We start from the raw sequence: 27,955 nt of genomic DNA on the forward strand, positions 1-27,955 counted from the left end.
GGAATTTGCAAGCTTCACTATTAGATGTCGAGGTGTTGAACGGTTTTTATTGATTTTAGGGGGGGATCTCTCTATTTCCTGGATCTGAATGCCTGTTTCCCTTCCCAGATTGGGAAAGTTTTCAGCTAGGATTTGTTCAAATACATATTCTGGCCCTCTGTCCCTTTCGGCGCCCTCGGGAACCCCAATTAAGCGTAGGTTGTTCTTCCTTAGGCTGTCATTTATTTGCCTTAATCTGTCTTCATGGTCCCTTAATTGATTGTCTCTTTTTTCCTCAGTTTCCCTCTTTGCCATTAACTTGTCTTCTATGTCACTCACTCGTTCTTCCACCTCGTTAACCCTCATCGTTAGGACTTCTAGTTTGGATTGCATCTCATTCAATTGATTTTTAATTTCTGCCTGATTGGATCTAAATTCTGCAGTCATGAAGTCTCGTGAGTCCTTAATGCTTTTTTCTAGAGCCACCAGTAGCTGTAGAATAGTGCTTCTGAATTGGCTTTCGGACATTGAATTGTAATCCAGATTTTGTAACTCTGTGGGAGCGAGGGCTGTTTCTGATTCTTTCTTTTGAGGTGAGGTTTTCCTTCTAGTCATTTTGCTCAGTGCAGAGTGGCCAAAAACAAGTTGTATTGGAACACGGGGGAGTATCACTGGTCCGTCTAGCTGGTCTTCTGGGGGAGGGGCCTGCTGTGCTGATTTTCAGGTGTTAGCACTTGGGGGAGCTGCTCTGCCGCTGCCTGCTGCCGCGCTCAGCGGGGGTTGTTTACCCCGTGGGGCCCCAGGAGGATCAGCTGCAGTTGCTATGGCAGCTCTGGAAGCCTGGATTCAGCCTCCGCAGGAACTACGGGGCTCGGGGCTCTCGGTTCTCCGTCCGCAGGGCCTGGAGGCTCCGGGGCGGGGCCGCTGATCTGCTCAGCTCAGGGCAGGAGCGTCCTTGCTGTCCTGGGCCCTCCTGGCCTCTGCCTGTCCCGGGGGAGGCCGGATCCTGGGCTGTGTCCCGGCGCCCTGTGCTCCGGGGCCTGCGCTGTGGGATTCGCGTGCAACTTTTGATCCTGGGTTGTGAGTTTGAGCCCCAAGTTGGGTGTAGAGATTCCTTAAAAATAGTCTTTTTCAAAAATGGACTGGTGCCACCACTGAAACCAAGATGGCCAGGAGACTGGTTGCTTTCTTCAAGCATGCCTGGGCCAAGGAGCCAGTGCTGGTTGTGTCCTTCACCATTGAGGGCCACTCTGCAGTTCTGCCCACCATCAACCCCCTCACCAAATACACCACCATGATCAACCAGGCCACACCCTACAACTATTCAGTGCCCCTCCGAGACCATGGGTACATGCCCAACATGCCCTGGTCCCCAGCTTAGATTGACTGAAGAAATTGTGAGCACCTCTGGTGACATGGAGGAGGTCCCCTCCCCTGCGGACCATAAAAGCTGAAGCCATCGTAGAGGGAAAATGTATTCTATTCTTGATATTTGTTATAATATCAGCAATGATGCAGGTAGATTTCCTCTCTCAGCTGCTTGAGGAGTGGATAGGGTGGGACATCATCTCCTTTACTTCGACAAACTCTTGAGCTAGGGCACCAACATCTCTAAAAGACTGCTGATCTTTTTTAAGCTTTTATATACCTACCAAGTTCCAAGCCTGAAAAATCTTGTGCATGTGTGGATCAGAATCACCAGGGGGAGCTTTCGTTAAGCATAAATACTTGAACCTTGCCCCACACCTAACAAGGATCTCTATTAATAGGGTTTCTCAGTGATTCTAATCCCTGGGGCCAATTTAATTAAAATTAAATAAAATTTAAAATTCAGTTTCTCAGTTGCATTAGTCATCAAGCATTAGTAATGCCTGATGGTCAACTAGAGGCAATTGGTTTTTTGTTTTGTTTTTTTTTTTTTTTTTTTTTTTTTTGCATTTTTTAGAGAGGAATGGTAGGAGGGCCAGAGGAAGATAGCCTTAAATAGGCATCATGATCTGAGCAGAAATCAAGAGTTGGACACTTTAACTTCCAAAGCCACCCACATGTGCCTGTTTCTTTCTTGTGATTTTTTGTTTTGTTTTGTTTTGTTGTTGTTGTTGTTGTTGTTTTAATGTAGGCTCCATGCCCAGTTTGGAGCCCAACACAGGGCTTATACTTAACCAACCTGTGATCAAGACCTGAGATCAAGAGTCAGAGGCTCAAATGATTGAGCCACCCAGGTGCCCCTGACTAGTGACAATTGTACTGGATAGCACAGATTATTTCCATCATCACAGAAAGTTCTGTGGGACAGTACTGATATGGAATATATAAATGGCAGTTGAAGCTATGAGGTGGAAGTGATCTGGAGAGTGTAAAACTTGAAGGAGATCCAAGGACAAAATTGTTAAAATCCTCCCATTAAGAGTAAGGTAATGATTCAACAAAGGAGATTAAGAAGGAACAGCCAGAGGAGTAGGAAAGAATAAAAGTGTAGTATCCTAGAAGTCAAGAGAAGTAAATTTTGAAAAACAGGATGTTGGTGATCAGCGTGCAATTTAAAATATTAAGGTACATGGTTAATGATGCAGAGGAGTGTTACCTGGGGAAGGATGACTTCTCAGGCCCCCACAATGGGGCACTGACCTTTGTAAGTTTCCCATTGGCCAAAGTCAGCCTCCCAGAAATTCAAACTTGCCCTCATGTGAGTGTCCTATCTTTCAGGAACAGAATCTTTTTATCCAAGATCACATATACTTATTTTTTTATATATGTGGTCTCAGATTTTAACTCGAGGTCACAAATACATTCATTTAGGATATATATCAGAATGCCAATTTATTAATAAAAAATACAACTGTTTGGGGCACCTGGGTGGTTCAGTTGCTTAAGCGTCTACCTTTGGCTCAGGTCATGATCCCAGACTCCCGGGGTCCAGCCCCGCAATGAGGTCGCTGCTCAGAGAGGAGCTTGATTCTCCCTCTCCCTCTGCTATTCCCCTTGCTTGTGCGCGCGCTCTCTCTCTAAAATAAATAAATAAATAAAATCTTTAAAAATAAATAAATAAACAAACAAATAAATAAGTGTTTAAAACAAAAATACAACTGTTAGATGGTTGTTAGCCTAACTAGCACATTCTCCTTTCTCCCTATAGTTCTGTATGAAAGGAAAGGCAAAATTTCAGTAAGTTACTTTGTGATTATGGAATGGGAATAGCTGAGCTCATGAATTTCTCAGCTGACCCAGCTTAAAGCACTCCTAAAGGATATCTTGGTCAAAAGTTGCCTTCTTGAATTCTTGAATTCTAAGTACGTGGTTGCCTGACAGCGTCTTCCTTCTTTACTCCTGAAGGAGCGCAGTATAACACTTGGTTTTTCAAGTTGCAATCCCAACGCAAGTCTTCCTGTCTGAGATTCTTCCTAGGAAACTCTGATTGAATGTTTTGATGGTTTCCAAACTCCCACAGAATTGCTTTTTACTAGTTTAACTCTTAGAGGTCAATCTTATTTCCAAGTTTCTGAGGGACACTTCATTGAAATGACCTTTATAGTACTGCCAGTAGCTACTCAGATGCCTATTAGAATGAGGATTGGAGGTAAAGCCAACAGATTTGGTAATTAAGAAGGCCATTGGATGAGTTTGTTGCCGGGGGTTTCAGTAAAGTTGTGGAAGTGGACCTGGGATGTAGACCAATGAATGGAACATAAATTTCTTCGTGGGATATTTATTGAACATCTAGGACATGCTGGCCTCTGGGAGTGAAATACAAGCAAATATGGACGAGGTCTCTGTCCTAACGTAGCTTATCTGGGCGGGAAAAGGGCCAATGAATTGTTATTATTACTCTATTAATAGTAATAGCAATTAATGTCTCATGATACAGTGTATGTTGCTGGAGAACTATGCAGAGATGTGACAGCATTTAAAGAAGTGGACCTGACCTAGTGTAGGGGCTCAAGAAAAGCCTGAGGAGATGATGTAGAATGGGGGGAGGGAGGGGGATGTGAGAGATGAATACGGTTAAGAAGGCAAAGCGGAGCCGGGAGAGATTGTGGAAAGGAGCAGCACAGGGCTTTGGAGCGCCCAAAAGAAAATATGCACGGTTACAGCGCGAGAACAAGTACGAGAATCGGACTAGGCGAGTCCGGGAAAGCAGAAATTATGAAGTCCCTGGAACAGGCAGGAAAGGGGCGGGGCGGAGGGAGGAGAGGCGGCTCCGCTTGTAAACTACAATTCCCAGGAAGCATCTGGCCGGCGGACGTGAGGTAACGCGCGAGCCGCGACCTTTGAAGGAAGAAAGGAAGTGCTTCGGCGTCGCAGAGCCGGAGCAGCGGGGTAAGGTGGGCAGGGGCGCGGCGCGGGAGGGGCGGCCGGGGCGCGGCGCGGGAGGGGCGGCCGGGCCGCCGCGGGTCGCGGTCGCCGAGCGCTGCTGGGCCCCGTGTCGTCATAAGGCGCGGCCATTTTCGCGGGCGAGGCGGCCCGAGCAGGCGCTGGGAGAGCAGGGGCGGGTGGGCCTGAGGCGGTGCGGCGGCCGGGCGGCCTCGGCCACCCGGTAATCGCATCTTCCCCGGCGTGTCGTTGCAGAAGGAGCAGTATGTCCGCGGAAGTCCCTGAGGCCGCCTCCGCGGAGGAGCAGAAGGTGAGTGTGGTCACGGGAGGCCCAGAAGCGAGCGTGCCGGGGGCCGGGCCTGCGGGGCGGCCTGCTGCGGCCGCGTGCGGAGGGGCGCGCCCGCCGGGTGCGGAGGGCGGGTCCGGCGTCCGCAGGCCCCGCTGCTCAGCGCCAGCGTGGTGGGAGTGGGAGCCTTGTCCACGTCGGCGCCGCCCCGCGGTCGGTCGCGTTGTTCCTTGCCCTCGACTGCACATGCGAGCGGGTTTTATGCGTGGAACCTAAGTTTCCCCGTGAGTTTCACTTTGCGCAGGAAGTTGTATTTCTCCCGTGAAGAGCTAACTCTGCAACTCCTGGTATAGCCCGCATGCCTTTAACTCCTGAGGCGGTCATCGCGTGTTTGGGCGGGGAGTTCAGACCTGGGTTGGCATTTCGGTTCCAACCCTTGTTGGCCCTGTGACCTTCACCAGTCGCTAAACTGCTTAGCTTTCAGTCTCCTCATCTGTAAAATAAGAATAGCGATACTTCATGCGGTTGTTGTGGGGCTTCAACGAGCTAGGTAACTTCTGTGCTCAGAAATGTAAAGCCACTGGGATCCGCATGTGGTACTTGTCTGGAAATCGAAGGCTTGGCGTTTAAAGAATTTTACCAACTCAGTTGACCTGGATTTTCGTAGAGACAGGAATCTGTAATATCCTTCAGAGGTAGGAGGATACGCCACAAATCCGTATACTTCAAATTATGAATATTAAGGTTTTCTTTTTTAATCTATGCTAGTTCTTGCCTGTTCCACCATTATTCCTGTTGCCCTACCCTCCTAGGTAATTGTGGCTGCCCTACAAAGGCCCAGGATACCTTGTTTCTTAAATTGTTGATGGAAAATTACCAGCACTTTTTCTTGAAAAAAATCAGAGGGCATTATCATAAATAGGATTTGGCCTAATGCTTCTGCTTAATGTTCTACCCATGCTCCTAATCAGGTTGGAAATTTAATTGGTGTGTTCTAATAAACCCATTCCATATATTCTTACAAGTTAAGTTGTCTTCAGTTGGATGGGTCTGTTATATTGTTATTATTTTAAAAAAAGAAAAAGCAATAGTATAAATAAGAGGCCAAGTTAGGATATTATTAGGGAATATTCCGATGAAGGCTGTGTTGGGTATTTTTTATGTTTAACAAAAATGAACTTTTGGGACAAAAAAATACAAACGTAGTTTAAAGATTACAGTAACATGAAATGTCATTTATTAACTAAAAAATATTTATCGTGGTGTTCATAATTGCTTGGGATTTAAGAACTCCGGGGGAAAAAACAACAAATTGTCTCTTTACTGTTCTGTCCTAAACACTAAAATCAACCTCAGTTTTGACTTATGATATAGAAGAGTATGCTATGTAATTATCTTTTGTGAGATTTGTTAGTGTGTTGCCAAAGTGTAGTGTTGATTTCTACAATGTAAATGCTTTTACCTGGAACAGCCTAATGTTCTGACCCTTAACAGTATAAAACATGTCTTGAATGTTTTCTTTTCATGAATATCTACATTAAAATTTTAATTCAAGTCCTGTGGTTTTAGGGCTGCTGTCATTAATACCAAAGTGTAGGGGTAATATAGTGTCCCTTCTTGCATTAGGGATTGGCTGTAGATGTTAAGTGCCCGTAGCATGGATACCATCCCTAAACATGAGGAGAATGTGCAGAGTCACTTCTGTGTTCCTATGGGCCAAATCACCTGTTTCTTCCATTTGGAAGAATAGTTAGATGACCTAAAAAATTGGATTATTCTCTCTGTACCCAGTTGACCTTTCAATTAAAGCCAAAGTATTCAGCTAAAATACCTTTATAGTTTTATAGTACATTAGCCAATTGCCTCTGAAAAATTAAGGTAAAGAGATGAGCCTGCATGGAGTAGAGCTAAGTCACTGTTTCTCTGAGTGCCCCTTATTAAGAGAAGAAAACTGTATAGACCACTGTTTTTTTATTGGGATATTAACTAAATATGTCTGAACATGAAAATAAGTATAAGCATCTGTTTCTTTAATACTGCTTTAAAATTAAAACGGGCACCTGGAAGGCTCAGTTGGTGGAGCGTGCAACTTTTGATCTCAGAGTGGTGAGTTTGAGCCCCACACTGGATGTAGAGATTACTTTAAACATTTTTTTAAAAAATTAAAAAATACAAACAAAATTAGTGTAAATTATTGTGTCATGGTATTTTGCCAAAAATAAATTTCCAACGTATTGAGAATGTGGTATCAATTGTTAAAGTGCGGGAACTCTTCAGTATGGCAGGTTAATGGTCCCCTAGTGATATGATGACTCAGTTCTTACTAAAGTGTAATCTATGTGATCATTTAACTCTAAGGTCAAAAATGCACCATTAACATTTTAAATTGAGCTCTGTTCTTTTCTCATTATCTTGGCTCAGTCTCTGTCGTCATAAATGAAAGCTCACATGGAACTCATGTGGCACTTAAATATGAGATGGCATTTCAGATGTGCAGGTGTATGCTTATATTTTTTCTTGTAGATTATCACTGAAGTGAAAACAAAACATTAAAAATTAAGCAGAGACTTCTTGGATCTGTTACCTGTGATTCCACTTTGAATAACACTAAGCTCAGTCAGACAGGTGTGCGCTCTAGTTCTGGGGTGAGAAGAGGCATGTGGAGACTTAAAATACCTAAATCTGTTTTCATTGTGAGCATCTTAAGTGAACTTAAGGATCTAAAGTGAACATCTTAAGTGAACTAAAGGGACCCTCCTTTATCTTTTCTCACATAGCATCTAACTTACTCGATTCATTCCATTCATTTTATTCAGAAAATATTGGTTGAATGAATTTTTCTCAGAGTTTTTCATATGAAACCATTGGCAAAGTACTATTTCAATATAGATGGCAGTGGTTGTACTGCAGTTTAAAAAGGGGAGGGATTTGGACACCTGGGTGGCTCAGTGGTTTAGCTCCTGCCTTTGGCCCAGGGCATGATTGGAGTCCCTGGATTGAGTCCTGCATCGGGCTCCCTGCAAGGAGCCTGCTTCTCCCTCTACCTGTGTCTCTGCCTTTCTCTCTGTCTCTCATGAAAAAATAAAGTCTTAAAAAAAAAAAAAAAGTAGGAGGAGGGATAGACTATAGTAATACGAAAACCTTTGTTTAGACCCACTTTGGAAATCTGAATGAAAGTAGAGGATTGTATATATTTTTTCATATATACCCTGGTTTATAAGTTTAAAAAAATCATAATAGGTTTTCTAGATTTTAACACAAGTTTCATCAAATTAAGTTAGTAAGATGTCTTGGAAGAAGCTAAAACTCAAGTAGAGCTCTCACCTAAAATATTTTTGTCAGTTTAAAACATAACACTTGGGGATCCCTGGATGGCTCAGCGGTTTAGTGCCTGCCTTCAGCCCATGGCGTGGTCCTGGAGTCCTGGGATCGAGTCCCACATCGGGCTCCCTGCATGGAGCATGCTTCTCCCTCTGCCTGTGTCTCTGCCTCTCTCTCTGTGTGTCTCTCATGAATAAATAAATAAAATCTTTAAAAATAAAAAAAAATAAAATAAAACATAACACTTGGTACTTTTGTGAGTAGTGGAAAAGGAAGAAAACTATTATGTTAATTACTTTCATATATCGCCGTTGAAGAGTGGATACAAATTGCTTTTCTATTTTCCCAGTTTTTAAGGAATTGCAGTTAATATTTACATTTGTTGGGGCTGTTACACCACTGCCTTTGGTAACTAAAAGGCTCAAGGGTGTTTTAAATTTATTTATATATCATATCATATCATATCATATCATATTTATTCACGAGAGACAGAGATGCAGGCTCCATGCAGGGAGTCGGACTAGGAGTCCGATGCGGGACTCGAAGCTGAGACTCCTGGACCACACCCTGGGCCGAAGGCAGCCACTCAACTGCTGAGCCACCCGGGTGTCCCTAATTTTTATTTTTAAACCAGAACCTAGTGGTCTGGTTTGTGCAACCATTAATTCTTAGCAATCTAGAGGTAAACCTCAGAAAAGTTTAAAAATGTTTCTCTTTGCTATCTTAGCAAGTATGCTTCTATACAACAGTGTTTAAGCTTGCCTCTGTTAGTCTTTTATTCTTGAACCTGTGCTACTATAACATGAAATACTTAAAAGATAACCTAATGGTAAAACTGTAAGGTGTTTAGGAAGTTTCTTAGCTTTATTAAAAGCAGTGTGGGGATCCCTGGGTGGTGCAGCGGTTTGGCGCCTGCCTTTGGCCCAGGGCGCGATCCTGGAGATCCGGGATCGAGTCCCACGTCGGGCTCCCGGTGCATGGAGCCTGCTTCTCCCTCTGCCTGTGTCTCTGCCTCTCTCTCTCTCTCTCTCTCTCTCTCTCTCTCTCTCTCTCTGTGACTATCATTAAAAAAAAAAAAAACAAAAAAACAGTGTGTTTGTTTATTAGGCTTTTGTTGAACACCTGTTAAGTGCCAGGTACTGGGCAAGTAGTAAGGATTTAATTGGACTACAGTGTTTTCCCCCAGAGGTTGATAACAATACTGATACTTCCCTGGCAATATCCTAAAGGATTTGTTGGCCTTCGTTAATCTTTTCTGTGTATTCATCAGCCAGTGCATCAGTGAGCATGATTGCTGAGCAGATAGATAAGAATTTGGTTAGAGTGATCAGATTTGTATTGTTGATGTTGCTATGTAACTTTTCTGCTGAAGGCTGAAGAGTAGTACCAGTCATTCAGATTTATTAGCAATCCATGATAGACTACATAATCCCTGATTGGTCTTTTTTTCTGTATGTTTTTATACTTTATGCCCTACCTACTTACAAAAAGGATATCTAATGTATTTCAATAGATTAATTCACAAAACTGTAGGTGCCTAACAATAAATATTAGGCTGTGTACCAGGTATAGAGTATACATTGAAGATAATGTTTATGTGCTTGTCAAAAGGGTAACCCTCATGTAACCCTCATTCAAAGTACTGTTCTTAAGTATTTTTTTGTAAATGATAAGCGTATATCTTTGTTATGATAATCCTGGGTTTCTCTGTTCCCAGTTTGTAGCCTATAGTAAATACTCCAGAATTCTATTGATCCTTCTTTTTTTTTTCTTTTCTTTTCTTTATTTATTTATGATAGTCACACAGAGAGAGAGAGAGAGAGAGGCAGAGACACAGGCAGAGGGAGAAGCAGGCTCCATGCACCGGGAGCCCGACGTGGGATTCGATCCCGGGTCTCCAGGATCGCGCCCTGGGCCAAAGGCAGGCGCCCAACCGCTGCGCCACCCAGGGATCCCCTCTATTGATCCTTCTATACTTCTCCCCACCAAAGGGATTAGCAGCATAGAAACTGCTGAGCTGAGTGAATCCACTCACATTCTAGCATCTATTCTACAAAGTAGTAAAATTACTGTATGATACAAAAACGTCTTAGAGGATAAAATTTTGAAGTCAGATTTGAATCTTTAAAAATACTTCTTGGCTAAGCTTATCATTCCCCTATTTTGCTGACCCTCTCTTTTGTATCTTTTTTTCTCTCCTATTCTGTTTGGGTTCTGTTCTTTGTTTACTAAAGTTGGATACATAACTCATTCAGTTTTCATTTTCTTCTTTAATATAAGCCCCTAAGGGACATTTGTCATATCCCACAAGTTTGGTAAGTATAGAATTTTTATTATCAGTGAGTTCCATGTGTTTTTTTATTCTTGTTATTTCTTTTAACCGTGAATTACTTCAATAATGTATTTTTTTAAGTTTGTACACATTTCAGTTTTAATGAGTTAATAAGCATTTTAATAATGTATTTTAATTTCTAAATAGTAGGAATATATAAATTTTTTATTACTGACTTTTAATCTTATTAACTATAGTCATAGGTGGTGGTCTGGATGAAAATGGTTAAGACTTTTCTATTTGTGCTTGGGAAGAGCATATATTTCCTAACTATTGGGTGCAGAAATACAATCTGGTATGGTGACTATTTCTTTTTCACCCATCAGTTACTGAAAGGTGTGTTGAAATATCCTATGCTGATAGACTTGGCACTTGTTACTGTAATTCTGTCAACTTTTGCTTTATATATTTTGAGGCTTTTTTTTTTTTTAAGATTCTATTTTTTTTTTTAAGATTTATTTATTTATTTATTTATTCACGAGAGACAGAGAGAGAGAGAGGCAGAGACACAGGCAGAGGGAGAAGGGGGAACTCCATGCAGGGAGCCGGATGTGGGGCTCAATCCCAGGTCTCCAGGATCAGGCCCTGGGCTGAAGGTGGCGCTAAACTGCTGAGCCACCCAGGCTGCCCAAGATTCTATTTTTAAGTAAATCTATATACCCAGCTTGGGGCTTGAACCTACAATCCTGAGATCAAGAGTCCCATGCTATACTGACTGAGCCAGCTAGGCTCCCCTTTTGTTTTGTATTTAACCTCCAATATTAAGACTTTAAAATTTGAAAAGCTAATGCATCAATTATATCTCAGCAAAGTTGGGGAGAAATTACAAAGTGACTTGTCAGTATACATTAATGTATGCCAATTTCTTTGCTATTCCTGTATCTCAAGCCTTTTTCAAGATTTATTTTCATTCTAGCTGAAATAAATATTTAGGAATTACTTTGAAGGATGTACAGAAACATGGAATCACACCAAGTTCTGTGTGTCCTTTGCATTTTTTTAACATGACTATAGTAATAAATTGCTTATTTTACCTGACTTTATCAACTAGTGTTCTATCTGGAGAGTAGGAACCACTTTTGGTATTTGAAACAGAAAGGGATGTGTTTAGGGAATTAGGGTACAAATTATTAGAAGGGTGGAGGAATAAAGGGGGAAAATGTTTCTGGAGGTGAAAGCTCTTGGGCTACTGCTTGTCCTCACATTGTTGGTGTTTATCACCAGGAACAGAGTGGATTCTTTCTCCTATGCCTTTTAAGCTGGTGTACTGTCATTAGCAGAACCTAGTAGGAATTCAGTCAGGGAAATATAGTTTCAGACGTCTAACTGTAGTGATTTAGGGGAGTGTTTTAAAGAAGGGTGAGTGTGGGCTGAATGCCAGTGGACACAGTCTGCCACCTGACATGTTAATTATATTTAACTCTAGGTTGAAAGTCCCAAGCATTTCAACTTACTGATAAGTTGAAAATACATAACTGTACATTTGCAACAAGCTAAGAAAGTTTCTGTATGATCCATTAAAAGTATCCTAGATGTCTAAATGGTATGTACTGTGTTTGAGAAATGTTGCTTTGGTCATATTTTTCCCCCTTTTGGTGTTAAATGCAGCTGAAATTCTGAATCCAGCTACAGAGTTGTAGCTAGCAGACACTTGTCCTTTTATCTATGTATTTGGAAAGAAAGTTCAAGGATTAAATTGTTTTTCTAGGACACATATCATAAATCCATTCCACACCTAAATGATACTTTCTTCTGTTGATGCTGTTTCCCAAAATGGTATTTAAAATAAACTATTTTGGGATCCCTGGGTGGTGCAGCGGTTTAGCGCCTGTCTTTGGCCCAGGGCACGATCCTGGAGACCCGGGATCAAATCCCATGTCGGGCTCCCGATGCATGGAGCCTCCTTCTCCCTCTGCCTGTCTTTGCCTCTCTCTCTCTGTGACTATCATAAATAAATTAAAAATAAATTAAAAAAATAAATAAACTCCGATGGCTTGAAAAAAATTATAAAAAAATTATTAAAAAAATAAACTTTTGATTTAATTGAACATGCTTAGTATTACGTATAAACATATACAAGAATGTATTCTTTATTTTGAAAATACAGGAATGCCAGATACAGTGGTATGTTGTGTACAACTTTCTTCCCCTCTTTTATTGAAAATGAGGGAAACCTGCAGAAACACAGGAAATGAGGGCAAGTTGCTACCACATACCAGAAATTTTAAGGAATTTCTCTTAGATATAGGGAACTGATAATTCAACTCAAAGGAAGTGAAGAGCCTTTATTTACCAGGCCCAAGAAAGCTGGATGGTTTTATTGGAAACGTAGGACTGTTAATACCCTTTAGTTTGAATGTGTGAGGACTCAAAGGCTATAATCAAGTTATAGTTCTTTTCAACTAACATCCAAATTTAAGATTAACCGATTTAAAAAACAACTGTATCAGGGGACCCAAGAATAAGTTCCTTTTCCCAATTCCCTCTGAGAAGCACTGCTGTGAATATAGCTGGACCTATGGCAGATGCCTACAGTGAAAGCTGAACCACCAAGGAGAAACTCTAGCCCACCTTCCTGCACTAAATTGGTAATCTTAAATGTATATTATTTCTTTAGCTTGGGTGATTAATACAGTATAGTCCTACCTTACATAGGGGTTAGATTCTAAAGTTATCAAACAAATTGTATATAACTAAAATACCCTTGAAGAACCCCAGTGAAGTCCCAATCGTAGTGGAGATAGCCCTATCAGTTCTCAATAGGGCAAGTCACTTTTTTTAATCTAGTGGTTGAACAGATACCTGGCCTGATTCTTCAGTTAATCGACAGTTGAGGTAGTAGATTTCTAGGGGCTGAGTTCTTAAACACTAGAATAATAAACAGAACACTGATACACTTCAACTCTGAAAGAAACCCAGGATTGAGATCATCATGGGAATGGCAGGTTTGCATCACACACCTCACACTTGAGCTCTCTTTGGGGTCATACTCTTCTTGAATGGAATGACTGGCAGAGTCACTGATACTATTTAGAGGCTCTGTCTCTGGCAGAGCACACAGAGTTGAATTTTGTGTATATCAAGAGAGTGATATGACCACTTAAAGAGACTGAAAATCTAAATAGATACATGAGACTGTAGCATAAAAGGAGGAAGGTAGAGCACTTGAAGCAGAAGGGAGCACACAATATAAAGGAGGCCCCATAGAAAAAGTATATTTGACAGCAGCTGCAGCAGCATTAATCTCAAGATATTCCAAGACTAAAAATGAGATGTTGTAACACATGAGGAAGCTGGTCAAGATGAGGGAGATACTGACAATGTGTAAGGTCAACAAAGCTAATTATAAAGCATGTATTAATACAATTTTGAGGAAAATGGATGCAAAAATCGTAAGTTCTTTGGGCATAAATGATTTGCTTGCTGTATAGGAACAGAAGGCTTGGCATTTATGGATATTCATTCATTTTTGACATAAATAACCTGGAAGAATTTTTTTATATAAATTTATTTTTTATTGGTGTTCAATTTGCCAACATCTAGAATAACACCCAGTGCTCATCCCATCAAGTGCCCCCCTCAGTGCCCGTCATCCAGTCACCCCCACCCAACCTGGAAGAATTGAGATATGCAAAGGTATGTGATTTTGCCTGGCTGACATACAGAAATGAGTCCATTAGCTGGAAGGTGCATTTTGTCTTTGCCCAGCATTGCCTATCAGGGCAGCTTTGTTTTTCTTGATTGATTAATTCTTCTTCAGTACTTACCACAAAGTGATAAACATTGCTCCCCTATAAAGTATGGTTCTTGGGAAAAAAAGTAGACTATATCAAGACTGGTGTTAAAAGTGAGTAGGTTTGGGATTCCTGGATGGCTCAATGGTTGAGCGTCTGCCTTTGGTTCAGGTCGTTGATCCTGGGATCCAGGGATCGAGTCCCATATCGGGCTCCCCATGAGGACCCAGTTTCTCCCTTTGCCTGTGTCTCTGCCTCTCTCTGTTTCTCATGAATAAATAAAATGTTTAAAAAAAAAAAAAGTATGTTTGGGGCACCTGGGTGGCTCAGTGGTTGAGTGTCTGTCTGCCTTTGGCTCAGATCCTGATCCCAGAGTCTTGGTATCGAGTCCTACATCAGGCTCCCCACAGGGAGCCTGCTTCTCCTCTGCCTATGTGTCTGCCTCTCTCTCTCTCTCTCTGTGTCTCATGAATAAATAGATAAAATCTTTAAAAAGGGGGGGCAGGTTAGTGGACTCAGCCTTTCTGCCCTGTGGCTCTACCCTGTGGATGGGGATTGGATCCACTTGGAAGGGGAATGAAGAGCTTGAGAAGAGGATAAAGAAAAATGGGAAGAGACAGGACCTTTTTCAACTTGACAAGTAGTTTCTGTTGACTGTGAAGGGATGGCTAGGACACTCCAATCACTCTAGAGTCTGCAGCTGGGATCTTGGGAAAACTGACAAAAGTCAGTGCAAGAAAAATGTCCCTTCTTAAATGCCAGTAGTATGAGCAATCATACCGTATAAAGACCTAATATAGGTACAACCACCATGTCCTGAAATGATAAACAACTATTTGAAAGGACTGATCTATTCCCAGGACGGAGACTGATTCACTGGGTTATGGGATAATTGACCTCAGTTTCTGAACCATGAAATTTCTTGGGAAACTTTCAAATGGAAGAATGCTTACCCAAAGTACGGCACTTTGGGATTTTGATATTATAAGCTGAAGGCATCTGAGAAATAGCATGTGCAGAAAGGACTTTTGGCTTTCCCCTGAAGCAGATAATAAGCTCTGCAAATGAGAGGTGCCTTCTGTATAGCTGGAGGAAAGGGACTCACCTACCTTCAAAGATAGAGGGACACAAAGAAGACTGAACAAATAAGCCTTGCTCCTTTCCTCCATTTACCACTCTCAGCTCATGTTCCTTTTTGTCCTGTCATATTTTTTTCATTTTCTCTCTACTTTTGATTGAACCTAGTATAAAAATGAGGTTTAAACATATCTTTGGTCTTCATGTTTATGAAGCCTCCTGTATCACATAAAATTTGTATTAAATGTGCTTTTCAAAAAAATTGAATAGACTTTGGGGCACTTGGTTGGCCTAGTTGGAAAGCATGCAACTCTTGAACTTGGGGTTATGAGTTCAAGCCCCATGTTGGTTGTAGAGCTTACTTACCAAAAAAAAAAAAAGGCACCTGGATGCCTCAGTTAAGCATCTGACTTCAGCTCAGGTCATGGTCTCAGGGTCCCCGGATAGAGCCCCATGTCAGGCTCAGCAGGGAGTCTGCTTGTCCCTCTCCCTGCTTGTGCTCTCTCTCAAATAAATAAAATCTTTTAAAAGAAAAAAAGTGAATAGTCCTAAAATATTGACAGTCATTTGGTTAGAAAACACATTTTTGATACATTGAAGAATGGTACCTTTGGTATGAGCGGTCTGTCATTAAATACAGGGGGAAACTAGGGAATAATACACACTGATATGAAGATTGACAAAGATATTTCTCTTTAAAAATACCAAGGCTGGGTGGCTGGCTGACTCAGTTGGTGGAGCATAATACTCTTGATCTTGGGATTGTGAGCTTGAGCCCCATGTTAGGTGTAGAGATGACTTAAGAGAAATAAAATTTTTTTAAAAAAGGTCTTCTATATTGAGTTAGGGAAAATCTTCTGGTAAATAAGTTGTTAATTCCTATTAAAGAATCTCAGTGCTTCCAATCATACATGAATCTGGATTAACAGATCTTTTTGTGTTTTAAGAGTATTAAGATGGTTCTCTAAATGCAGGCAAAGAACTGATGAGTTCCATGGAAGGTGACTAACTATAAATGTATTATACATGACTGGAAAATAATGGCAAGCAAGACTTCAGAGCTGAGTTATCTTGATATTTTTATCCAGTGTGTGGGGTGTACACATGCATCACAGCTATAATAGAGCTATCACATGGATCATTTGAAAAACAAGACAGAGATGTTTTAAAAGCTTCTGTGCTTGATTTCTCAGTCAGATGCTGCAGTGTTTGGCATTCGACAACTGAAGTCCAGATCTAGATATTAAAAGGTGAATTGTTTTAAATAAGTAAATTGTAATAGACAAGTTATTTTAAATTATTTCAGGAAATGGAAGATAAAGTGACTAGTCCAGAGAAAGCTGAAGAAGCAAAATTAAAAGCAAGGTATCCTCATCTGGGACAAAAGCCTGGAGGTTCAGATTTCTTAAGGAAACGATTGCAGAAAGGGGTAAGTTCTCATTATATGATCTTCAGATGCTTAAACCCTATGAATTCAGTGTGCTGATTGTGATTACAAAATGGGTGTCTGTGTACATAACTCTATCTTACCAGATATATATAGATACATAATTTTCCTATATTTTATACCTTTTATTGTATAAATACGTATAAGAATGAACAACTCATCACTTATTTAACTATAAACTATTTTAAACATGTGGAAAGTGCAGATAATAATATAGCAGAACCCATGTACCTACCACTCAGATTTAATATGTTAATATTTTGCCATAATTACTTCAGTTTTATCTTTGTAAGAAAGAAAATGTTGTAGATATAGTTGAAACCTACCACATGTGTGTAAATATCCTTCTTTCCCCTTCTTTCCAAAAGTTAGGACTATCCAGAAGCTGGCATTTATCTTTCTACTTATATATTTTTTTTAACTTTTACCTGTTTTAAAGATGATTTCCATGCCAAACTAAAAATATTTTTTATTTGGATGAAGTCACTTATGTAAGCAGAGCTTATTATCTCTTTTACATAATACATTTTACAGTTACTCTAAAACAGTTTATACATGGTAATTTTAGTAGTTCAAATTACTGAAAACATTTTTTCAAAATCTTACCAATTCTTTGTGAGGTAGAAACCATTTAATGCTCAGTAACGAGATCTGAATTGAGATAATGCTACTTGAACAAGGTCCTTAGGTTTTCTTTTCTGACCCCTTTATGAAAAATCAAAGGATTCCATCTTTTTTTTTTTTTTTAAGTAACTTTATTTACCACACAGGGAACAGGGAAAGATGAAGAGAATTATTAATTGAATCAGGTGCCAAATCATGTTTTTCCTTAAGTAAATACCTGGAACACTTGAACATACTGGTATCTGCTGTTTGGTTAACCAACACCTATCCATGTGTATGTGTATGTTTATATGTATAGGTATTGGCCATAGCTATATATGGATTATTTTCTCAAATTGCAAAAGGATATTGTTTTCCAGCTTTATTGAGATACTGTTGACATATATAATTGTGTAAGTTTAAGGTGTACAGCGTGATGATTTCACAACATACATGTGAAATGTTTACTAGTAAGGTTAGTTAACACATCCTTTACCTTACATAATTACCATTTTGTTGTTATGTGAGAACATTAAAGCTCTACTCCTAGCAACTGTCAAGTATACAATGCAGTATTGTTAACTTACTGTATATTAGGTCCCTGGAACTTACTCGTTTTATCATTGAAAGTGTGTGCCTTCTGAGCAGTATCTCCCTATTTCCCCCACCCCTCAGCTTGTGGCAACCGCATTCTGCTGTTTTTACACGTTTAATGTTTTTAGATTCCATATATAAGTGAAATCATTCGTTCTTTGTTATACCAGGAGAGTATGGTAAATGTGGCACCTGGGTGGCTCATTCTGTACAGCATGTGACCCTTGATCTCCAGGTTATGAGTTCGAGCCCCATGTTGAGGGTAGAGGTTACTTTAAAAAAAAAAAAAAAAAAAGAGCTTGCCTAATAAAAATTCTAGCAATTCAAAATAAATACATAAAAACTTAATTTTAAAAGTGGTAAAAGTACAGGTTTTTTTTTTGTTGTTTTATTTTTTTGTTGTTTTATATGAAAGAATAATGTTCACAACTTTGAAATATTATTTCAAAGTTAGGAATTCAAAGGCAGGTAGGAATTATACCAAATATATAAAAAGGTAAAGCTTCTGGGGGCACCTTAGTGGCTCAGTCAGCTAAGCAAGCGTCTGCCTTGGGCTCAGGTCATTATCTCAGGGTCCTGAGATTGAGACCTGTGTCAGGCTCCCTGCTCAGTGGGAAGCTTGCTTCTCCCTCTACCTCTTCTCCTCCCTGCCCTACGTGTTCTCTCTCATAAATAAATAAAATCTTTAAAAAAAAGTAAAACTTGTGTTCATGAGAAGTAATTCAGCGGGAAAATTATTACAAAAATGATAGTTAATACCTATAGTACATAAAAGGATTTTTCAGATATTCAAGAAAAACATTAAGGTGCTCCTAAAGAATTTTAGCAGGAAAAATACCAGGTGCAGAAAAATGTTTATCCACGATGGAAATCTGTGAAATGTACATTAGATCATACACCATAGTACAATACAGCAAAATTAGAAAGATACTTAACAGTAATACTGGTGAGGTTGAAGTTGAATATAGTTAATATTCTCTTTGTTGTGTGGAGCATTTAAAATTACTACTCATTGTGAGAAGGGATATGGATCAAGATTTATAAAGGTGTTCATATTCTTTGAATAATCCCTTGAGGGATTCAGTATAAGGAAAACGTCTTCAAGTTTGAAGATATTTATAGCTTTATTTATTTTTAAAGATTTTATTTATTCATGAGAGAGAGAAGCAGAGACGCAGGCAGAGGGAGAAGCAGGCTCCATACAAGGATCCTGATGTGGGACTCGACCCTGGGACTCTGGGATCACACCCTGAGCCAAAGGCAGATGCTCAACCGCTGAGCCACCCAGGCGCCCCTATTTATAGCTTTATATTTTATTTTATTTTTATTTTATTTTATGTTTTTATATTTATTTTTTTAAAGGATTTTTATTTATTTATTCATGAGAGACACAGAGAGAGAGAGGCAGAGACACAGGTAGAGGGAAAAGCAGGCTTCCTGCAGGGAGCCCAACATAGGACTCGATCCCTGATCTCCAGGATCAGGCCCCTGGGCTGAAGGTGGCGCTAAACCGCTGAGCCACCAGGGTTGCTCCTATTTATAGCTTTATAATTAGAAGTAGCAAGAGTGCTACTTTGAAGAAAAGTATTCAACAGCAGAGTTGAATAAATTGTGATGTCAACAAAATAGAATATTTTGTGGTTATTTAAAAGCATAAAGATAATGTAATGTAGGGAATAAGTAGAAAAGCAGAATGAGAAAGATGTTCATTATATTACAAATACAGCTTTGTAGAATATATTTGTATCAAATCTAATTTTAAAATAGTCCCGTTAGGTGTGGTTTATGTAATAAATTATATAATCATCTCTATTAAATTGTTACTTGGATTTGATTAACTGTTTAGGAAACCTTTTTCCTTTACCAATCTCTAGCATAATTTATTTCTGTTAACAAGCTTTCTTCCTCGGACACCTGGGTGGCTCAGTGTTTGAGTGTCTGTCTGCCTGTGGCTCAGGGTGTGATCCTGGAGACCCGGGATCATGTCCCACATCGGGCTCCCTGCATGGAGCCTGCTTTTCCATCTGCCTGTGTCTCTGCCCCTCTCTCTGTCTTTCATGAATAAATAAATAAAATCTTAAAGAAACAGCAACAAGAACAAGCTTTCTTCCATTATTTGGGCTGTTGTCTTTATAATTTTCCTCTAGCTTCAACTATTTATGGCTTTTTAAGTATCTTCAAGTCAGAATTTATAAATACATATCTTGGAGTAAATAGTTGGGAAAGAGAAAATGCTACTTGAATCAAGAAATAATTACATAGGGGCAGCCCCGGTGGCTCAGTGGTTTAGCACCTGCAGCCCAGGTGTGATCCTGGAGACCCTGGATCGAGTCCCACGTCAGGCTCCCTGCATGAGGCCTGCTTCTCCCTCTGCCTCTGTCTCTGCCTCTCTCTCCTCTCTGTGTATTCTCATGAATAAATAAATAAAATCTTAAAAAAAAATGAAATGGTTAAAAAAAAAAAATAATTACATAGAATTTGAGAAGGGAACTCTTGAATAATATTGCATTATACCAACGTCAATGAATAAGCACTTTTATATTAGGGAAATAAAGTTATATTCAACTATATTATTTCTTACTATTTTAAAAGGGTTTCGTGGTTTTTTTTTTTTTTTCTTTTTCTTTTTTTTTTTTGATGTCTGGATCACAGGGTCCTTGGGTTTTAGAGGCTGTTTTTTGTTTGTTTTTTTAAGGTTTTATTTATTTGTTCATGAGACACACAGAGAGGCAGAGACATAGGCAGAAGGAGAAACAGGCTTTCTGTGGAGAGCCTGATCAGGACTCGATCCCACCAGGACTTGGGTATCACGACAAGAGCCAAAGGCAGATGCTCAACCACTAAGCCACCCAGGTGCCCTTGGGTTTTATTTTTTATTTTTTATTTTTTTTTAATTTTTATTTTATGATAGTCACACACACACACACACACACAGAGAGAGGCAGAGACACAGGCAGAGGGAGAAGCAGGCTCCATGCACCGGGAGCCCGACGTGGGATTCGATCCGGGGTCTCCAGGATCACGCCCTGGGCCAAAGGCAGGCGCCAAACCGCTGCGCCACCCAGGGATCCCGGGTTTTAGTTTTTAAATTATAAATAGTTTCTTCATTTGGGAAGGTTGATTAGATATTTATATCTAATAGTCCCTTTCTGTTTTACTGTACTCATTAATGTTATTACATCTATTTTAAGCTTTGCATAATGTGGCTTGTACATTTTGACATATAGACTGTTAAAACTGGGAGGGATATCGAGAAACAGTCTGGCCCATATTTTTTCATATTTGTGAAGCCCCAGAAAAACTGAGAATTCAGTTTTTTTAAGTTTTTTTAATGTATTTATGAGAGAGAACACATGTTGGGGAGGGGGAACAGAGGGAAAGGAAAAGCAAACTCTGCACTGAGCACAGAGCCCTCCCTACTCAGGGCTCCATCTCAGGACCCTGGTATCATGACCTGAGCTGAAATAAGGAGTCAGACAGACACTTAACCATCTGAGCCACCCAGATGCTCCAAGGATTCAGTTTTAAGTAAAATGGCCTTAAAAAGTTAATTTGTCACTTTAGATGACCACTTAGTGTCAGTGCAATTATAAATACTGATGTGTGGCTCCTAAATTTGGGTAGGAGGAGGCTTTTATAAGTTTGTCACCAGATGATCCAGAACATGTTTTGCTAATTTTTAAAGATTTTCACTTAAAATTCAAAATTTTTAATATTGCCTTGTTAGCCTATGTCTGTCCTATGGTGAGAAATGCTGATTTAGTTCACTCCTCTCTCTAGAGCAGTTTCAATTGTTAGCACTGATTTTAGTTTTGTCACTAGCCACATTAAATAAATTTAATTCCTTTTCCCCAAGCAGAGTAGCCTAACAGTAAGTAAGTGAGAATCCCTTATGATGAATTTTTGCTTACTATACAATAGGTATAAGAAACTGACTTTATTACTTTGGGAAAAATATGCTTAAAATGTGCACTGTGTGTTAGATTTCTCATTTTATGCTTTTGACTCAGTAAAGAATTTGGCAGTCTGCTTTGTTTTCCTCTAGAAGCTACTACATTTCAGAAGTAACTCTCTAATAGGACACTCAGAGTTCTGAGATTTCTTTTCTTTTTCAAGATTTTATTTATTTGAGAGATTGAGCAGGAAAGGGGCAGAAAGGATAGCAGGCTACCCTCTGAACAGGGAACCAGATGTGGGACTCCATCCCAGGAGTCTGGGATCACGACCTGAGGCAAAGGCAGACACCCAACCAACTGAGCCACACCCAGGCGCCCCTGAGATTTTTCACTGTACGCATTTTAAAACTTGCAGAAAAAAGCTACAGTAAACCTTAAAAGGATATGCTCCAAGTTTCCTTGTTACTACTCAGTGTGTTACATACATATAGTAACACATAAAAAACCGTTTTCTAGCTTTAGACTCTTTGGCTTTAGGCCTGATCTGGCTTATTAAAAAGAATAGTCCCTTGGGAGACGCAGCCATTGAGACCTTTTCCCAGGCCACTCAATAATCTTAAACTAAGCTGTGAATTCCCAGCTACTTTATTTACCACATGAGATATCCCTGAAGTCTCAGAGAGATTTTTTTCCCCCCCTCACCTTTTGTCCATGAGACACTCCTCTCATTTCTGGATTATTCCTCTTGCCTACTCTAGAAATGTTAGGTTACCTTCCTTTGGGCACCCATAGCACCTTGTGTGCTTACAACAGTGTGATGGTTGGGATTCTGACTGTTGTGCATCTTTGTATATCTCTCCAGGACTCACATGGTGCCTCATGTATAACAGGCACTCAGTAAAGTTAGGTTAAGCAGGATAGGTGGGAATTAAAAACTAGGCAAATTTGTTTTTACTCTGAAACGGGTACCTCATGTAGTTTAGCTATGTTAAGATTAAACTTGCTGTCTTTGCAATTTCTATTTTAGTGATAAAAGGTATCATTACCTTATTCATCCTTCCGCCTAAAAAGAGTGATAGTTGCACTTATTCAGTGTTTTAGGTGAAAAAATAGAAGTGTAGGATAGGGATGTGCATTTTAAGTGATAATTTCTAATGAGTTTATCTCTTCTGTTAACTTTAGCATTTATATTTTAACCTTAATTTGATTTTAGTGAACTGTCCTAATTCAAAGAAATGATTTTAAGCCCTTGCAGAAACGTTCATTCTAGATGACAGGAGCTGTAAAATAATGGTTTTAATAACATAAGGTTATTGAATTAAGGTAATTGAAGGTGCGTGGCACATCTTAGATGCAAGTTGTGGACTGTTTTTATTTTCAAAATAAGCAAGAATTTCAGTTTGATTTTTCTGTTAGTAAATGAAAGCTTTGCTATTTCATCTATATTAATGTTTTGTTTAAATTTTTTAAGAATAACTTATTTTATACTGACAGTATAGGGTCACATGTACATGTTAAATCAGTGTGATTGCATATGAAAGTTTTAAATTCCAGTCTCAATTTCTTTTTTCTTGTAGCAAAAATATTTTGATTCTGGAGATTACAATATGGCTAAAGCAAAAATGAAGAACAAGCAGCTTCCTACTGCAGCTCCGGATAAGACAGAGGTCACTGGTGACCACATTCCCACTCCACAGGACCTTCCTCAGCGGAAACCATCCCTTGTTGCTAGCAAGCTGGCTGGCTGATTAATAAAAGAGCTGAACTGCATGAATCTTCTAATTCCCGTTATTTCTCCTTATTATGTTACTTCTCTGCTTTTTATTTCCTTTCATTCACTAAGTCATTTGAGAATGACAGCTTTGCAGGTAGCGGTAGTGTGTGCTGCTATTGTAAGGGAATATATGTGTGTAGATTTTGATTAGTTTAACAGTGCACTGATAAAAGAACATGTTAGAGCAACATAATCTACTTGAAAATAATTGTATATATTACCTAACTCCTAGTGTAGGACTGGTTCAACAAGTAACAAGCAAGTTTTTCAATTGTAATGTGTTGGCTTTCTTTAATTCATCTTAATTATAGCTTTGTATGTTACTCTTATTTAATATAACCTCTATTGTATTGATTTCTTCTGTATTTTCCTTTTGGATTTTGTAAAACAGAAGTTTAAGACCACAAGTTGGAAGAAAGGTCACATTCTTTAAACAAAAGTACATGGGGCTCTGAAAGATTTGTATCTCTGTGCTTGAACTTGAATGGCCTTAAACCTGTTTCAGCTTTAACAATAGAATTTTACTTGGGCAATATTTGCCCATTCTGGTGTAACTTAATGTGACTCTAGTGCTTAACAGCTGCCATTGAAGCTAGAATTCTTATTCAGTTCTATAATGTTAGAATATCTTTTGTTGAAGATGTGAATGAAGTGTGCATGTGCATCAACTTTTGAATTCACTTTTGTGCCATTTTTGTAAATACAATAGTTTTGCACAACCTCTCACAAATGTCTGTATTAATTTCACATACTAAAAAGTAGATGATGTGCCAACCAGAAGCACAAGAATTCCTACACAAAACTCTGTATGTCATTAGAGCTTTTGTATAGTAAGAGTAGTTTACAATCTTGGGCTTATAGAATATGAAACTGAAATCTTTGCTTAGTCTGTCATAGACTTAAGCTTTTTCATTTGTTACTAATATCCATGACATTCAGTGGCCTTGTGCAGATATGATATGTTGCTTAGGCATATCTTTTGTCCTATGCAGAACATTTCATTTTGACTTTTATGAAAATTGCAATTCATGTAATTTATATAAAGTTTTTTAATGTAGAAACTTTTTACTTCCACAGTCAATTTGGGGGACACTAGAATAAAAAGGCTTCGATACTCTGCCTCCTGTGGCCCTTCCCTCCTTTTTTTCTTGCCTCTTTGACTCAGATCGTGTTCGGCTGTGCTGTTTAGTCTATTCAGAAGCATAAGTGTATATCCTCACTCTTAAAATTTGCTCTATATTTTATAGCAGAATAATGTTTTTCTTATAATTTCTCAGTTGTTAATTAACCACTCTTAATCCTGTATAATTACTAATATTTGACACTTGTTTAAGTGAATTTTATACTGAAACAAATACTTGAGATTGGCCCAGGAACCCATGTCAGGATGAGCTGATAAGTAAGCTAAGTGAATTCTACTTGTGACACTTAGAGTCATTTATGTGGTAGGTGGAACATACATTAAAATATTAGATATTTTGCTTCTATAGATGTCACTTTAATAAAATAATCAATCTTGTGGTTTAGTTAGTAAAGAATTTTAATTAACAGACTTCATTGGGATATATTTACTGCTCTTTTAAGAGTTCTTCCCATAGGTGATATGCTATAGCATGACAATGAAGATCAGTAGCCTGAGATGATAGTATTTTTTTCTTTGTCTTTGACTTGCACAGGGCCTCGCCTCTTTTTGGATCCAGGCATCTTTTCTAGATCTTGGCTCCATCTGTGTACTTGCTTTCCTATGACCCCAAATCATTGTAAATGGTGCCTTGAGCATAGCACCTGCGCTTAAAGGCTGCCTAGTGCTCTCAGTAAGACTTGCTGATTATCTTTCTGCTCCACCCACCCCAAAAGGCAGAAAAGCAATGAAATAAGTAATGTTCTAGTTTGTAATTTTAAAGATCAGTTATATATAACATATTTATGATGGGAGCAAGTAGATTATTCCACAATATGTATGATCGTTGTGGGATCCATTTAACAGTAGGCAATACCCCAAAGTAGAATTTCTGTGATATCTTGACTTTTTAAAAAAAATTTTTGGTGAATACTTGCAAGCTGTCAACATTAAATTTACACATCTGAGATGATTAATCTGAAAGATCACAGAGACCATGTTATTCTTGACCATGATAGGATTCCTGCTATAGTTTACAACAAGTGATATAACCTCTTAAGTTTTATTTTGTAAATTACAATGCTGATATTTAACCTACCTCAAAACTTGTTGAGGATCTGTGAAATACTGAATAAGTGCCCAAAATAAAATACTGTTGATTGTCTTTTTATTAAAAATTTCCTCATTAAACCAACCTGCCTTCTGTAAAGTCACAGTGCTTAAAATCTCAGGATTTTCCTTAGGAAAGACCTGTCAACAAGAATTTGTAGGTATAATTGCTTAGCCTCCATTATTGGTGCTTGGGATAGGTTTTTAATTTTTCTATTTTTTTGTTCTGCCTCAACTCTCAGTTTATTGACATTATTTGCAGACTGTTTCACCATTGCTTGAATGAAGATGTTGACTGGATGAGTTTAATTCTCCATTTCTCTAATTTCAGAGTTGTGGTTTGAAAAATTGCTAATTTTAATTGTCTTATTACAAATGAATATTGGAGTGTACTGAAGTTGAGAGTAACATATTTCATGAAAATTCGCTAATGTCTGGAATAAATTACCTGTTTTGTGTCCAGTAGCTCCTACTTTGGTGGTATACTTTGAGAAACATTTCATTTTTGGAGGCTACATCTGACTAAAACAATTAGAGTTCTTGGCATGTTGGGATAGTAAGAATTATTGGAATGTTTTGATGAACTGGCAGCAGCATGTTTGCAGTCTATTTACAAGTTATTCAATACTCATGTGCTGCTGACCTAAAAATAAGTCTTAACTATTCATCACAGCAGGCCGAGTGAGGCCTCTCTACTTGTTCTTACTTCAAAAGTTGGAATTAGTTGCTCTTTTTACTTGATGTAACAAAACCATACTTGTGAAGTTTTATCAAAGCTGAAATGTAATCTCTGCTTAAATTGTGCTGTGAATTTGGTGTTTGGTGATCCAGAGGCAGGTAGCCTATAGGAAGAGCACACTTGAGTGTCAACTAAAGGAAGTTTCTCTGGTGGCCTTTTCACACTCCCCAGCATTAAACACATTTCTTGTATTTTTCATTTTCCTTTTTCACCTCATTTTACTTCATCCTGCCCTATTTAAGCCTCCAGATGGGTTTCATTAAATGGTATTTAGGGCTGATGAATTATCATCCTTGAATGTCTTTCTCAGTATGCCACATTTAGGACACATGTTTAATTTTCTAAAACACTATCCTAATCTGGATGACTAATTTGAGCCGCTGTCCCAACTCTGCAACTCAGCATGCACTGCCAGTCTTCTCACCCCCCCCATATCCTTTCTCCCCCTAATCCCCCACCACACCTTAACAAAATTGAGATCAAAGAAATCTCATTCTGCGATTGTTAATTTAAGGATTTAAAAACCAATTTTAATACTGTTTGACTAGTTTTGGCCTTTGAAGTAGGGTAGACTTATGGGTTTTATTCTGCAAATTGCTGGTGGTCATGAAACCATTCATGTTATGTTTGTATTATGTTATCAACCAAATAACGTTTGGAAAAAACACCTGATTTCTTTTAATAAGCCCTCAGATCTGTTACCACATCTCTCATTTGTGATGCAATAGGACACTTTGCCTGTATTAAAAGGGCCAAGAGTAAATGCCTTTTTTGTTGAACATGTCTATAGAGTTGGCAGTTAATGCTGAAATTTGTCAAATAGCCCTCCCAAAATTATACTTGTGAAATATACAAAAAAAATAAATTGATCTACTTAATTTCTATTCATTTAATTTGCAGTTTTTGTCTTCTTTACATTGTTTTTCAGAATATTTCCTGAAGTTGGTATTTTTAGATTTCAGCTACTACTACATGCGGAAAGAATTTTGTTATAGTCTGTTTTAAATTCTGTATGATAGGGATGCCTGGGTGTCTCAGTGGTTGAACATCTGCTTTCAGCTCAGGTCATAATCCTGGGGTCCTGGGATCGGGCTATCTGCAGGGAGCTTGCTTCTCCCATCTGCTTGTGTCTGCCTCTCTCTGTCTCTCATAAATAAAATCTTTAAAAAATAAAGTATGAAAATGACATCCTAACAATCTTACATTTGTTAAGGCTTTGTGATGAAGGTAACATTGTTTGCCTTCATGTTGGGAGTCTTCTTCAAAGCACTTCTAGTTATCATACTGTTGGAAATAAAAAGATGGATGAGACAAGGAGCTTACATTCTGAAAAATTATATAACATTTAACACTAGGTAGAAGGTGTTACATTCCTTAGGAGAGGAAGAAATAAAGTTATGGGCAGTCTAGAGGAATAAGTAATTCGATTTAGGGGATAAATGGGAGGAGTGTTAGAGGAGGGACTTTGGAGAGGGGGGTTGCAGCAGGCATGGGTAGGGGGCAAGGGAGACAAGAACATTTAGTAGAGGGATTACTATTTTCAAATAGGCAAGGACTTGGGAAAATGTGGACTGAAAAAGGAAGTTTGGTTGGAGAGCATAGCATGTGAAGGAAGGAACTCTTGATTTTTCT

The 27,955-nt window shown here is 39.0% G+C and overlaps 1 protein-coding gene across 3 annotated transcripts; it reads left to right on the forward strand.

Moving 5' to 3' along the window:
* Positions 1 to 4,240: 4,240 nt before the first annotated feature.
* Positions 4,241 to 27,216, forward strand: ARPP19 (cAMP regulated phosphoprotein 19). 3 transcript variants are annotated; one of them, XM_055319997.1, is made up of 4 exons: positions 4,241 to 4,296; positions 4,546 to 4,600; positions 16,347 to 16,469; positions 23,158 to 27,216. In XM_055319997.1, exons 2-4 carry the CDS (start codon positions 4,556 to 4,558, stop codon positions 23,326 to 23,328), a joined length of 339 nt encoding a protein of 112 aa, XP_055175972.1. In that variant the 5' UTR covers positions 4,241 to 4,296; positions 4,546 to 4,555; the 3' UTR covers positions 23,329 to 27,216. The 3 variants fall into 3 exon arrangements, with proteins under 3 accessions (XP_055175972.1, XP_055175973.1, XP_055175971.1); XM_055319998.1 differs by having other exon boundaries at positions 4,264 to 4,301; XM_055319996.1 differs by lacking the exons at positions 4,241 to 4,296; positions 4,546 to 4,600 and adding exons at positions 12,276 to 12,817; positions 13,773 to 13,865.
* Positions 27,217 to 27,955: the final 739 nt, after the last annotated feature.

The sequence above is a fragment of the Nyctereutes procyonoides genome, unplaced genomic scaffold (assembly GCF_905146905.1).
Source record: "Nyctereutes procyonoides isolate TBG_1078 unplaced genomic scaffold, NYPRO_anot_genome, whole genome shotgun sequence".
Classification (NCBI taxonomy): domain Eukaryota; kingdom Metazoa; phylum Chordata; class Mammalia; order Carnivora; family Canidae; genus Nyctereutes; species Nyctereutes procyonoides.